The 13,485-nt window shown below is 53.5% G+C and overlaps 5 protein-coding genes across 5 annotated transcripts; all 5 read right to left on the bottom strand.

Annotated features, from left to right (window-relative positions):
- Positions 1-93: 93 nt before the first annotated feature.
- On the bottom strand, positions 94-1,156 carry CDEST_01963 (Putative Immunoglobulin-like domain-containing protein). The gene has a single exon (XM_062918122.1). It carries the CDS (start codon positions 829-831, stop codon positions 205-207), a length of 627 nt encoding a protein of 208 aa, XP_062774173.1. The 5' UTR covers positions 832-1,156; the 3' UTR covers positions 94-204.
- Positions 1,157-1,424: 268 nt separating this feature from the next.
- CDEST_01962 (Putative Chromo-like domain superfamily protein) lies at positions 1,425-1,844 on the bottom strand (the record flags this gene model as incomplete). The annotated part of the gene is made up of 1 exon (XM_062918121.1): positions 1,425-1,844. The coding sequence occupies one exon, from the start codon at positions 1,842-1,844 to the stop codon at positions 1,425-1,427; it is 420 nt and encodes a 139-aa protein (XP_062774172.1).
- A 480-nt stretch (positions 1,845-2,324) lies between these two features.
- On the bottom strand, positions 2,325-2,848 carry CDEST_01961 (uncharacterized protein; the record flags this gene model as incomplete). The annotated part of the gene is made up of 2 exons (XM_062918120.1): positions 2,325-2,641; positions 2,692-2,848. 2 exons carry the CDS (start codon positions 2,846-2,848, stop codon positions 2,325-2,327), a joined length of 474 nt encoding a protein of 157 aa, XP_062774171.1.
- A 401-nt stretch (positions 2,849-3,249) lies between these two features.
- CDEST_01960 (Putative ankyrin repeat-containing domain superfamily) lies at positions 3,250-4,053 on the bottom strand (the record flags this gene model as incomplete). Its single annotated transcript, XM_062918119.1, has 1 exon — positions 3,250-4,053. One exon carries the CDS (start codon positions 4,051-4,053, stop codon positions 3,250-3,252), a length of 804 nt encoding a protein of 267 aa, XP_062774170.1.
- Positions 4,054-10,856: 6,803 nt separating this feature from the next.
- Positions 10,857-11,777, bottom strand: CDEST_01959 (Putative ankyrin repeat-containing domain superfamily; the record flags this gene model as incomplete). The annotated part of the gene is made up of 1 exon (XM_062918118.1): positions 10,857-11,777. One exon carries the CDS (start codon positions 11,775-11,777, stop codon positions 10,857-10,859), a length of 921 nt encoding a protein of 306 aa, XP_062774169.1.
- Between the last annotated feature and the right edge of the window lie 1,708 nt (positions 11,778-13,485).

Below are 13,485 nucleotides of genomic sequence, written 5' to 3'. Positions count from 1 at the left end.
TGTTGTTTAGTTCCAGCACGAGAGAACCAAAACCGGAGTCTTGTATGCGAGTGCGTAAACATAAAAGTACTCCGTTAAGTCAGTCCGTGTGGGGTCACATCTCAAGGACCTATCGTCCAGGCTGATGGCGTGATTGCCAATGAAATAATCAAAGCCACGTCCACTTAAATCTACATCACACAACTGCGTTGAGGCCCCTCCTCTCTATGCCGCGCATGCGTCTGCCCCTTTGTCTCTGATGCCAACCCTAGACTGCTCCAACATGATCCTGATCAGAGAACGACCGGCTGCCGTACCACCCAAATCCACGCGGCGGACAAACCGAAGACGTTCCACAAAAGTCTCGCTAGCTTCGGTGGAGTCTTCCCACTCTGTCGCGTCGTCCACGGCGCTCATGGCGCATCCGTTCAAGTTGTAACCAGAAGCACTGCATCTGATTTCCGCTCTTGCTGTTCTTGCTTGACGCCCTGGTTGACGTTTCTCGTCGTAAAACACGACGTGCGCAGTCTGATGAGCCCCGGCGGAAGGCTGCAAATGCTGGTCGCTGATGGTGATGTGGGGTCGTATTCGATTCGCATGTCCCTCGGAGGAAAGCGCAAGACGAGGTGTCGTGGCGGGGCAAGGTGTCCTGGCGAGGCCGGGCATCGACAGCGCTGTTTCGTGTCGCCAATCGCGAATGGCGTGTGCCCCTTCTGACGGTACTGCCGAACATCGAGGGCTTTCGGTATGAGGCGACATGGAAGAAACCCAGTCGCTAATGACGTCGGAAGAAATTGAACATTGACACCACATTTTGATTGGCCGGCAACCAGAAGGAAGTGAGGCTCCCATTTTTGGACATCGTGTAACCTTCGAATCCTAAATAGCAAATCCCCAGGCCATAGTTGGTGGTCACTGTACGTACTCCGGCTGAGCGCTCGCGACGAAGCTGTTGCTTGGTCGGTGGATCTCTCTTCGCTCCAAAAGAGGCGCCTTGGTCTGGGGTGTATACTGCGTATAACAGAAAGCTCTTTCTGGACCGCCGAGCAGGGGGCCACATCGGCAAGCCCAGAACTGCAGCGGGCAACAGGCCATTTTGAAAGCTTGACCCAAGAGCGACTGTCAGACGGCCGTAAACCGTATTTCGTAACAAGGAAGCCATTTTGCTCAATATCGGTTTGATGGGACGCAGTCACGGTGGTGTGACTGCACGGAAACCGCAAGCAGCTGCAGAGGTCACCTCGATCCGCGGCCAATCAATATGTGTCATTTGCCTTGAGAAATAAAACAGGCTTGCTCTCTTGATTCGAGCGACTGCACATGTTTGCAACAGACCGTTCTATACGTACATGTATGTCTGCGCTACCAATCATCGTGTTGCGTCGTTTGGTCTACTTTTCGCTCGCCTCACCTCTTTTATTCGTCGTCTGATCTGGCCACGCTACTCACGACCTTCCCCTGCACTTGCAAGCCCGATTGTGCTCTGCCAGTAGGTGGCTGTAGTTTGACATGTCCTCCTCTGCTTCCCACGTGGGACATGCGTATCCGTTCCACCTGACGGCGTACGAAACATTGCCACCATCGTTCTCATAGCAGCCCACAATGGACTGGAGACATGACGCCCAAGCAGGATTGCCCGGCCGAGGTCGCTCAACACATTCTTGCCATACTTTGACGGATTTTCCGTCGTCATAAACCCATAGAAGTTGACGATCGTCTGGCCAATCCCACACGAGGGGATCGGGAGCCTCTGCGACTACGCCATAGAACACTTGGCCGTCACTCTCGAAGGTGCAGATGACCTTGGTTACTTCAAGACGTGACGACCATGCCGCATCGACCGCCGTGCCTTTTTGCACTGTCATGCTGACTTATGGGGGTACGGGTTCTCAAGAGCACAGTCCAGAACTCCTCGCAAGGATGAGTGAAGCTTTGGAAAGAAGACTGATGACGGGAAGAAGGGTCATCGGCTCTCAGTAGGCTACCCGAGTTTAATATGCAAACGCGCAAGCAAATTCGTCTAGACTTATATAATGCAGCCACTTTTCGATCCTATTATTTTGTGAGTTGAACGCACAGATCGGCTCTTTTGTCAATAGATCGTTTGTTCTGGATCTTGACTCCAACCGGTCTCCGAGCCGTCGCTGCTGCGGAATCTTGCCAATGCTGCACTCTGGCCACACAACTGTAAGAACATGATCACTATATTGTACGTCGCAACACGAAAGCGCTTTGAAGTCGAGCCTTCTGACGGCCACATCGAAAATTTGACTACGTTTTGCTACTATCATGCGCGTCCTCTTGTGTGTACAACTTCGAAGACAGCTGGTATTTACGTGCCGTCTTCATGCCCTCTCAGTGTTGCGGCAGAATCTCTCGAGTAACCTCGTTATCTCCTGGATGGCATACCCATGTTGAGGCGAGATACGCGCAATGAACACTGCTTCATCACTGCCGTCGAACTTCATAGAAATGGTGACGGGCCACTGATTTTTTGCAACCTCCTGCACGACTTCCTGCGCGAGACCAGATACAGCGTCAACTCCCGCGGTTACCCTGATTACCACATCTACTTCTGGCCAAAGGTCTATGCGCCTCGTGTGTATGTCTGGCGTGTCTGGCGCTGTAAAGCCATCGTCGGGCGTAGCGGGGTTGCTATTGGCTTTGTCACGTTAGCAAATGCCGGTGAAGAAGGATGGCAGAATTGCTTACAACTGTTGACGCGTGCCCTTTTCCGTGGACGTTCTTGCTTGATTTGGACGGCTTCTACTAGCTTATGGAGCTCGTTTTCGTCAATAAACGACGTGTTGAAGAACCGTGCAGCTGAGTCGTCCAAGGTTGGAGAGCTTTGATTGAGGGGAGATTCCATGTCTTTGAAGTTACTTGGGAAACCTGCGGCAACGTACTCAAGAAGTTCATGAGGAAGACACGACCCTAAACTTCAGTCGCAAGTGCAGAACATTACAATTTATAGCCTTTCGCGGCTGCAGACCCCTTGGTCTTGCCCGTCTAAGAATGTCATATGGGACAATGGCCTCCACTGTGCAAAGGGCAGAACGTCCGTCACTTGCCATCAGGGATACATATTCATGTTTCACGCAATCATCCCCCTGTTTGAACAGATATCGTTTGGCCATTCTCGTGAATCTATTGGTTCTACTGCGAACATGGCAATCATCAGACGGGTTTCGCTACTAGGAACAATGTCTATGTAATGCTTCTTTCTTATAAACGCCGCGTTACGCATTCTCTACCTACCTCAAGGCGATCTTATGAAAACATATCCGCGATGACAGGTCCTGGCACTCTCTCCTTATTTTTGTTGAATCGCAACACCTTAATGACTCCTGTTTTAGTCAGACTGATTCCGTGCTTCAGCATCTCCGTAACCGTACGCACGATTGACCTAGGCGAATCCTGCAGAAACCGCGTTGCCACCGCATCGCCGCTTCTCGATGCCGCCCAAAAGCAGTGCGAGTACAACACATGGAATATCCTCAACAGCTTGGGATCTCGCGTCAGGAGGCTGATCACACCCCAATCATCTCGCGCATCCGCCAGCCGCACCAGCTTGTTGATGACGGTGCCCAACACCTCCTCGTCCATCTTGGCACCACGCCGCAACAAAATCGACGCCGTGAAAGGGTCCCCATGGCACGTGGAGAGTGTCCAGGTAAGGCTCGTCGCACCGTGGGAGTCGCGTTGATCAATGTCCAAGAGGCCCGAGGAGAGCAACATCTCAGCCTCCCAACGACGCCTCGCGCGGATGAGCTTCAGCAAGAGAGGCCCCGTCCAGTTGCAGCGCGCCGAAATGCAGACCGTTGCGTCCGGGTCGGCGCCCAACTCGATGAGACGGTTGATGAGCCGCTGCTTCACTGCCGCCGTCCTCCCGTTTGTTTGCTTGGACCGAGCCAGCAGCGCCAACTCGAGCGGCTTCTGCTCGTAGATGCGGAGCGCGGGGTCGGCCCCCTCGACCAAGCCGTCCGACTCTCCCGTGGCGTCCGCTCCGGCTTCCAAAAGTGACAGGGCTGCAGAGAACATGCCGTCTTCGCACGCCATGCTCAGGGCCGTCATGCGGTGAAGGGTGCTCCGTGGTAGGGCGAGTTCGGGCGGGTAGGAGAAGTGTAGCCTCAGTCCAAGCTGGGTGTACCGTTCGGTCGCCTCTTTACCCCACCACTGCCTGTACTGGTTTCGCAATCTCTCTCTGCCAAGCCGTTTGATCCCGGAGAGCGTAGTTAGTTGGCCTAGCGGGACCGGCAGCGCTGCGCCCTCCTTGGCTAGCCGGTCCGCCTCTTCGTTGCCCTTAATCCCCTGGTGCCCTGGCGCCCAGTGGGTGTGGGTGTTGTGTATCCTAGCAGCAGCTTGGATCTCGAGCACCGCTGCTTGCGAGGAGTCTGGGGCCTCGCCCCGTATTCCTCGGATGACACTGGTGTTATCGACGCAGATGTGTATAGGCTGGCCTTGGGAGGTTAAGAGGGCCCGCCGGAGTCCTATCCTCGCCCCTTCAGCCTCAGCGTCGAACACCTCTGCTAGACCGAGTCGGCCGCAGCCCTGGGCCACGCGCCTGTTGCTGCGGTAGATGACAAACCCATATCCTGTGGCTCCGTTCGTCGCTTTGGAGCCATCTGAAAAGACAACCATGTGGCTGTCTGGTACGGTCTTTAGCCAGGCCTGGAAAGCTTTGGCTGCCTCTTTCTTAGTCTGCAGGACTATCAGGTCTTGTGAGCCTGGGAGGTACTGCGGTTGGATGAGTGCTGGTCTCGGGCATTTTGGTGCAAGGTCTGCAGTCCGTTGGAGCTTCGTCTGCTGCCGCCCTCGTTGGGAGAGCCTCGGGACAAGAGGGTGTTGTAGATCAACCTTCTTTAGACGTGCTGCAAAGCGTAGGCGGACTCCTTCTAGAGCCACCTTGCTTGGTGGTAGTCCAGCATCCCTAAGGAGGCTGCGCGTCGGGGTTGTTTTCCAGGCCGGCAGGATAGCCCTTGCTGCCGTTGTGATGGCCCTTTCGAGCTTGATTGCAAGACCCTTCTGGCCTGTACTGACTTCATCTATCGGGAGAGAAACATTGCGGCCGGTATCGGCGGCTCTGCCAGGGGCTGGCTTGGTCATGCCTCCATACCAGGTCTCGGCCCCGTACAGGGCGATTGGCAGGACGCAGGAGATCACAGCCTTGCGTACAGCGGCGGCCGGGAGCCCGCCTTTTGTGTTTGTCAGGTGTCTAAGATGTTGGGCCGCCTTCGTCGCCGCAGCTAGCTTTGTTTCAACATGGTGTCGGAAAGAGAGCCTCTTGTCGAACCAGACCCCTAGCCAACGGATGGGCTTCGTTGATGCTACGATTCTAAGGTGTCTCGCCTCGATCCCTGGCAGGTCTCTTTGTTGATTATGTTTCCTTGTGAAGTGGATAGCCTCGGACTTCTTTGGGTCAAAAGCGACCTTGTTCTCCGTTCCCCAGTCGAGGATACGTGTGATCTCTTGGCCGAGGGTCGCAGCATTACTCTCAAGGGAGGGGCCCATAGCCAGAAGGCCGATGTCGTCTGCGTACCCGAACCGAAGCTTCGGGTCTTCTGCTAAGATGTCTGCGATGTAAAGCAGGAAAAGAATAGGAGACAGCGGGGAGCCCTGGGGCAGCCCGCAAGCCAGCGGGAAGTCCTCTGTTGTTGCGTCCTCCAGCCTGACTCTGGCACTTCTGTTCGAAGCAAAGTGGAATACCAGTCTGATCAGGCTGTGAGGCCAGCCTTGTTGGCGTAGCCGGACAATCAGACGGTTCCGAAGGACAGAGTCAAAAGCCCCTTGGACGTCCATCGTCACCAATGTAGCTGTGAGCCCTTTGTCAAGGGCCATTTCGATGTCGTGGGCGAGGCAGGTGGTTAGGTCAACCGCTGATCTGCCAAGTAGAGCCCCTATTTGCTGTGGGCTGGTCACCCCTTCTAGGATGGTAAGGTAGGACATTCTTCTTGCTATCAGCCTCTCGAGACCTTTCCCAAGACAAGATAGTAGGGCTATTGGCCGCCAGGATCCGGCTTTAGAAAAGTCTGTTTTCCCTGCCTTCTGGATCATAGCGACCTCCGCTCTGCGGAAAGGCTGGGGGAAGTAGCCCGTCTGTATACAGGCTTGGAACAGTTGTCTGACAGGATCAGATACAAGGTCCCAGCAAGCCTGAAGCAGCCGTGTTGTGATCCCGTCGATGCCAGGGGTCGTGGTCTTTGTCAGAGTAGCCTCTCTCAGCTCTTCTCTACTGATGGCATCATGCCAGGGTATCCGTCGTCGAGAGACCGTAGGGACGTCGAACGGGTCTCCTGGCAAGTCATCATGGGCACTGAACCTCTCTAGGAGGGCTCTTCGGAGTGCTTGGGCCTTACCCTGAGTGTCGTTGATCGTTTGACCCTCCACTACCATAGGGGGGCCTTTGACCCCTAGACTAGCCTTTCGCCAGCCCATAATCTTGTAGAGATCTTGGTCCGAGGTAACTCCTTCGATCTTAGCAGCCCAGTAGGCCCGCTTAGCTTTCCTGACTGTACTCAAGAAGACCTTCTGCTCTTCGAGGGTAGCAAAGCGTGGGGTCTGCTCTAGTTCTTGGGCTTGTCGGCAGCGGGCCTCGCGGTACGTTCGGTGGGCTTTTGCGCACTCCTCAGTCCACCAAGGAGCCCCCTTCCCATGCTTTCCTCGTTTCTTTCCTACAGCCTGGACAGCCGTGGAGAGAAGGTCGACTAGTCGTTCCGCTTGGGTGTCCAACTCGGCAAGGGTAGGTTCGTCCTGCAGAGTAGGTAAGACTGAGGCTCCTGCTCTGATCAGGTCTCTAAACCGGGGTAGGGCCGAGTCTGGGACTGATAGTGACCGTGGTTGATCTGTCTGTTGTTGTCGTTGCTTATGAAGCGGGATTGTTGAGACAATTGCTTGATGATCGGCCCCTGGGTGAAGGTGTGGGCTGACCACTGCGTGTGCGAGCGGAATGTTCGAGAAGGTAAGGTCAAGTACATGGCCTTGGGCATGGGTCGCAGTCCCTGTCTCGCCGATGAATGACAGGCCGTGGCCATCTGCCCAGTCTGCTATGTCGCCCCCCCTATTCCTGTTCCTCGATCCAGGCTCCCAGGAGTAATGATGAGCGTTGAGGTCCCCTGCTACAAGGGCTCTTTCTGGCGGCCTGTAGTCTAGGAGGGTTGTAGTTGTGTGATTGTGTGGGTCTCCTGGTTGTCTGTATACGTTAACCACAGTAGTTGCATTGTCAACTGTGATCCATAGGATGTCCCTTGTCTGGACGGGCCTCTGCTGCTGGGCCTTCCACTTCATCCCTTTCCGTATGTAGGTCATGACCCTAGGTCTGGTTTCCCTGTCCTTCCAGAAGTCCACTGGGACGTAGGAGTCAAAACCTGGATGTGTGTTGATTTGCATTTTGTCAACATAGCCTATCCAGGGTTCCTGGACCAGTACAATGTCGATCAGCTCAGCCCAGCAGAGCTCCAGAAAAGCTGCATGTGCTGGCGACTGCTTCCCTACGTTGCACTGAGCTATACGTAGCACCTGTGGAGAGGCCTGCTTCGGCCTACGTCTCCGAGTCGAGTTCCAGGTGGGTGTAGGCATTAGCAACGTTGTAATCCGGTTTCTGGGCTACCCTCTGACTCCTGCTCAAGAGAGGTAGGATAGCGCGGTTAGTCTGGTTAGTCTGGGGAGGACCCTCGGCATCCTCGGGCTCATCCTCACTCGTGCTGCTACTATCGGTGTCCCTGTCCCCGAGGCACACAATTGAGCTCTCGGAAGGTGTCCTTTTGCGTGGCCGCTTGGAGCCGAGCGGTTGGTCCTGGTCGGAGGGAGGGAGGTCCCCAGGCTGTTGGGTGCTGCTCCGAGAGGCGTTTAGACTGACCTCATAGAGGGCGTCATAGGCCTTCTGTCCAACTTTGCGGATCCGAGCCCGCTCCTTCCGGTCTGGGAGGGCAGGGGTGCCGTTCATCGTCATAGGCCTAGCTGGACAATTCTTGTGGCTAGCCTGGAACGGGCCGCAACAGTTCGCACACTTCGGTTTAGCTGTACAGGGCCCAGTCTCGTGCGAGTCTGAAGGTCTGCTGCAGTTGTTGCAGAGCGGCTGTCGGTTGCAGTAGCTGTTTGAGTGGTAGCCCTGGCAGCCGGGGTCGTGTCTGATGAGCGTCTTCCTCTTCTGAATGAGTTGGGACCTGCTGCTTTGGTTGAACAGTCTGAAGGGCTGTACCTCTGTTAGGAATGAGATGACCCAAGAGACTTCGTTCGTAATGGGGTTCGGCCCAAGGCGGGATTGCCGGGCCCGGGTGGGCTTCAGTCTTGTCTGGGCAAAGACCTCGTCTTCGATCAAGGTGGCTGGGTCCAGGGCGTCCCCATCAATGCTCCACAAATTGGCTGGGCAGCGCGGGACGACGTAGGTAAACCACTTTATAGGAGTCTCTATCTTGTAAGCCCCTAAGCAGCCCGCTAGTTTTTGCTTGTCTGCCAGGAGGCCTTGTTGGATCTGCTTGTTTGATGGCCTTAGTGAGTATCCGGTCGCAATGTGGTAGATGTGAGGGATATCTGCCAGTTGGAGGCCAGAGGTCCGGCAAACTGTCTGGCGTAGGGCAAAAGGAGCGTTCTTTCGGGCAGCCAACAGGCCCTCCTCCGAGATGCGGGCGAAGACCCTGAGGTCCTCTTTCGGCTGGGGTTGGGGCTGGGGTGGGGCCTGGGATTTTGTCTGGGGTCTGGCCTGCGGGCGGGTCGGAGCCGGGTGGGGGTCTGGAGCTGTGGCTGATGCCGAGGCCGTGACGGCGGCCCAGCTCCGGGTCAGTGTCGGAGCATGTTCCTTGTTGATGAGCTTCTTTAGGGCTTGGATCACATAGGCCGTAGCCTCTTTCGCGATCTGCTTCCTGGGGCCCTCAAAGCTGGAGACGACATTATCCACAGACTGCGCGATAGTCAAGAAGACATCCTTGCGGGCCTCATAGTGCCTGGCCTCCTCGTCCAGGGCGGACAAGACAGACCCAGTGGCGGTCCTACCAGTGGCTGGAGTTGAAATCGGAGGCCCCATTGCCGTTGGGGGAGTTGGATTGAAGGTGTTAGGCTGGCTTCCCGCGAGGCTGGGCCGGAGTGGCTGAGTCTCGGTATTGCGGCGGCGTTTAGCCCTTGATGGAGAGGTTGGCTCTGGAGGTGGCCCAGAGCCCCGATCGGGGCCGGCCGGTGAGGCCGGCAGCGGTCCGATGCCCGCCGGAGGCTGTGAGACCATCGCGGAAGGGCTCCGGAGCAGAGAGGTGAAGAGTTTTCGGCTGTTAAGGATTCTAGTGGTTCATCACCTGATTCACTAACAGCGGATGCCAAGAAAAATTAGGCGAGAGGGAAGTTCCACCCTTAGAAGTAGTTATCAAGTTATATGATCACTGCCCTTTCTTTTCGAGTTAAGAAACTGTTGGAATCACAGGGGATTCGATACACCGTATACGGTAGCTTGAGTGACGAAGGGGATAATATTGGTTTTGTTATTATCCTCGATTCTGCGTGAAGAAGGGAGAAAGCCATCTGTGGGCTGGTGGCTGAGCTGAGGTTGATAGGTTGAGGTCCTCCCTTTCGGCCGTAGCTATCCCGGGCCCGAATCGGCCCGACCGGCCGAGCCGCGCTGGATCACTGGCATCCAGCGATATCATATTCCAACAATCACGTAGGGGCTCTCAAATGAAAATACAATGGCGTCTGCCTCATTTACCTTTTGGTTGTATTGTACAATTCCCCCAATCTATGCCTCCATCAGAAGCCAAAGTAGCACACAGCTCTTGAAGGAGGTCTGACGTGCCGTGTGGGGATTTTGTCATGCTCCCGGCGTACAGTCGGCATTACAGGCTTCACAAAGGTCTTCGGGAAGTACTGCGACGTTTGTACAAGAGCGCACACTCTCGTTAAAGTCACTTGAGGCCATCGCAAAGCCGGTGATGGCTCAACATGTCGTAGATTCGTGATTATGGTTGTGGCAGCAAATGTCGGAATAGGATATCACTGGATACAGCCATCCAGCGCGGCTAGACCGATCGGGCCAACTCGGGCCTGGGGTAGCTACGGCCGACAGGGAGGACATCAACCCATCGACTTCATCTCGGCCCCAGCCCCTAGATAGCTTCCTCCTTCAACACGCAGAATCAAGGGTAATAACAACAACAGTATTATCCTCTTCGTCACTCAAGTTACCGTATACGGTATATCGAATCCCCTGTGATTCCATAGTAGTAGCTCAGATAACGACAATAGCCGGGCGACCACGGGTAATCAGTTCATAGAGCAAAGACACGCATTCATTAGCAAGTATCGTAGAACATCGTGAAGCCATCCCTTCGCAATAGCCGGATGAGAGAGTCGTTCTTATGAGACGTCCGAATAATTACGATGTAAGGCTTTCATTCACGTATGCAGACAAGTTCGACAGTTGTGTATTGTGATTAACTTGGTCGGAAACGGCGAAACTGTGTGGTAGAATGCAGAGATAATACGCGTAGGAGTTCAGCGCGTGAGGGGGCGCTAGTCACTTGATAATCGCTTTCGAGGAGTCTGGCGAATGTACGTGTAGCTAATAGTCTTCTGGGGGGCTGATACAGAACAGCGTTTGAGACTGTGCGGGCAGAGGAATCGTCTAGAGAAAGAGGCTTCACATGTTGATATCACGAGGATCTTGGAACCTCAGAGTCTGCATGTCACCAAAGAGTTCTTTTAGCCCAAAGAAGCTCTTCCCCGCATCATGGCTAAATTTAGCTACAAAAGGTCAAATTTTCGGGCATCATAAGCTAGATGGTCTGGAAGCACACGACGTGCTCATAGCCTTGAAAAGGACGTCGAGTTCGCAAGGAACATTTATAACCTCCTTGTTAGGCATCTACACAGCCCATATGAGGTCGGCACTTGGCCATTCAAGAGTAGCAGGACCGCTTTACTTCCTCTTCCATCGCGGCCCAAGATAGGGGCGTTTGGCCAGAGTTATCGCTTAAGTAGATTGGAGCGCACCCTCTACTAAGAAGCACCTTGACGGTTGTTTTACTTCCACTCTCGGCGGCCCAGGATAGTGGCGTTTGGCCATCAATATCCTTTGAGTCGATATCAACCTTGCCGGTATCGACAAGCATTTTGACAACTGCCTCGTTTCCGCTCTCCGCGGCCCATGATAGTGGCGTTCGGCCGTCGTTATCCTTCGAGTCGACGTCAACTTTGTCGGTGTCGAGGAGCAACTTGATGACTGCCTCTCTTCCATACCAAGCCGCATGTGAAAGTGGCGTTCGGCCGTCGTTATCCTTTGAGTCGACATCAACCTTGCCGGTGTCCAGAAGCATTTTGACAACTACATCATCGTGATTCTTAGCGGCCCATGAGAGTGGTGTTCGGCCGTCTTTATCCTTCGAGTCGACGTCAACTTTGTCGGTGTCGAGGAGCAGCTTGATGACTGCCTCTCTTCCATACCAAGCCGCATGTGAAAGTGGCGTTCGGCCGTCGTTATCCTTTGAGTCGACATCAACCTTGCCGGTGTCCAGGAGAATCTGGATAAGTGTCTCGTTCTTACTCATGGCTGCATATGAGAATGGCGTTTGGCCGTGATTATCCTTTGAGTCGACATCAACCTTGCCGGTGTCCAGGAGCATCTTGACGACTGCCTCCCTATTAAACAAGGCTGCCCATAGAAGTGGCGTACAGCCATCGTTATCTTTCGAGTCGATTTCAACCTCGCCGGTCTCGAGGAGTAATTTGACGATTGCCTCGTAGCCATTCATGGCGGCCCATGATAGTGATGCCTGACCTTGCTTTGAGCGGATCTTAATCTTGCCTGTGTCGAAGAGCATCTTATCTTTTGAACCGACCTCAACCAAGCGTGTGTTGAGGGTGATCTTGATGGGGTTGGAGATGTAGGCTTTGTTGTTCTTAAATACAGTACGCACACGCACACACACACCTTTAATTACGCCCGGCGGCAAAGCCGAAAGGGCACCCAAGCTGATTACACGTACATTTCTGACTTTGTGTCCTGGTCTCCTTGCAGCCCAGACTGCCTCCACTTTCTGCTTACTCCTCCATTTTCTGCCTTCTCGCTTTGAATGAAGTACACTTATGGGCATATGTCACTTCACGTATTTGTCGAATCTGATGACTTTGAGCTGCTTGCTAGGGCCAAAACCGGATCTCAGCAAGTACAGTCGCATAACATTTCTGCTCACTCGCATTGTCGCCCAGCACGTTGACTCCATAGTTCGTCTAAATCAGGCAGCCATCGCTATTTTTGGCGGTTTGGGGAGCACATTATGGCTGTTCTTGGCTTTCGAAACACTGAGAGCATGTTCAGAGGAGGAAGCAACATATCCCCCAACTGCAATCAAATTCATGATTTTGATCCATCTCAAAATCCGCTGATGCATTATTCGCAGCCACCCGCTTGCCGTCATGGGAGACCGTAAAGTCGAGGCTGCTCCCGTAACTGATTATCTCTGTGTCCCATTCGAGTCGATAGAAAACTCTCCCGATAGGGTTAGTGAAAGTTGGTAAAGACTCAAAAATCAATCTTTCTGTTCCAAGTGATGGTACAACACAATTGTTTGACTCTTGAGTCTTTGCGATTAGGAGCAGGTGATGAGGCGGAGTAGTACAGTATCTCGGTGAATCTTTTGGGAGGATCCTCAGAAAGGCAGTAGTAGCTATGACGGATAGCCTTGGTGTCACTGACATCGGTGCTCTACTCATGTGTTTAGAATAGACATTATGGCACCAGTCATCCATATCATACCTGCATTAGGAGCCATTGCACTTGGTTGTGTGCTTTTCACTTTAATTGCTTGGTGTTTCACGTTCTATCAATCTTCAAATGGACTTTTGCGTCGTAGATTTGATTGGCAACTGTTCCATAGGTGAGCCGTGCGCTTTTTGACTTCACTGCCATTGAAAGACCTGTGAATATACTACGCCGAGCCAGCCCTTGCATCACAGCACCCCGACATATGTGCACTCCAGCTGTATTTAGCAGCATAAATTCTCACAGAGTGTTGCAGTGCTTACGGCCTAGACCCTTGCGATTGTAGAACTTCTGCGTCACCAGTGGCAACTTCTCGAGCAAGGTGGTTGCAGAGGTACGGGCAGCGGCCAAAGCCTCCCACGAGGATGTACTCGCAAGCGTCAGTGATAAGTCTCGCAAGGCTTTGAGATGGAATGTTTCTTTTGGTGTCTTGTCGTAATTCAGTTCAATTTCTTGGGCCTGTTCTTTGACTAGTTCCTCAACTTGTTTGGCGATCTTTCGAAACACTGGGTTCAAGTCCGCATGATTTAGTATCAGTGTTTGTTTCCGCAAGATGCTGCTGTTTCCGTTGGTTTGGCGAAATCCTGGTTGATTGAGTAATGCATTCAATAGAATGATTCCAAGGTTGGACTTTACCTTTTCATTATCTGAGCGCGTTTGCCGCTCTCCCGCACTCATTCACTTCGCGCCTACGTCTCGCCAATGTTCAAGCAAAACAGATACATCCACATCACAGAACATCGACTTTAAAACTCTTGAATCCAGGC

This window comes from Colletotrichum destructivum, chromosome 1, assembly GCF_034447905.1.
Source record: "Colletotrichum destructivum chromosome 1, complete sequence".
Lineage (NCBI taxonomy): Eukaryota > Fungi > Ascomycota > Sordariomycetes > Glomerellales > Glomerellaceae > Colletotrichum > Colletotrichum destructivum.
Note: the sequence above shows the minus strand (reverse complement) of the source record. Positions and strands in the feature narration are given on the sequence as shown.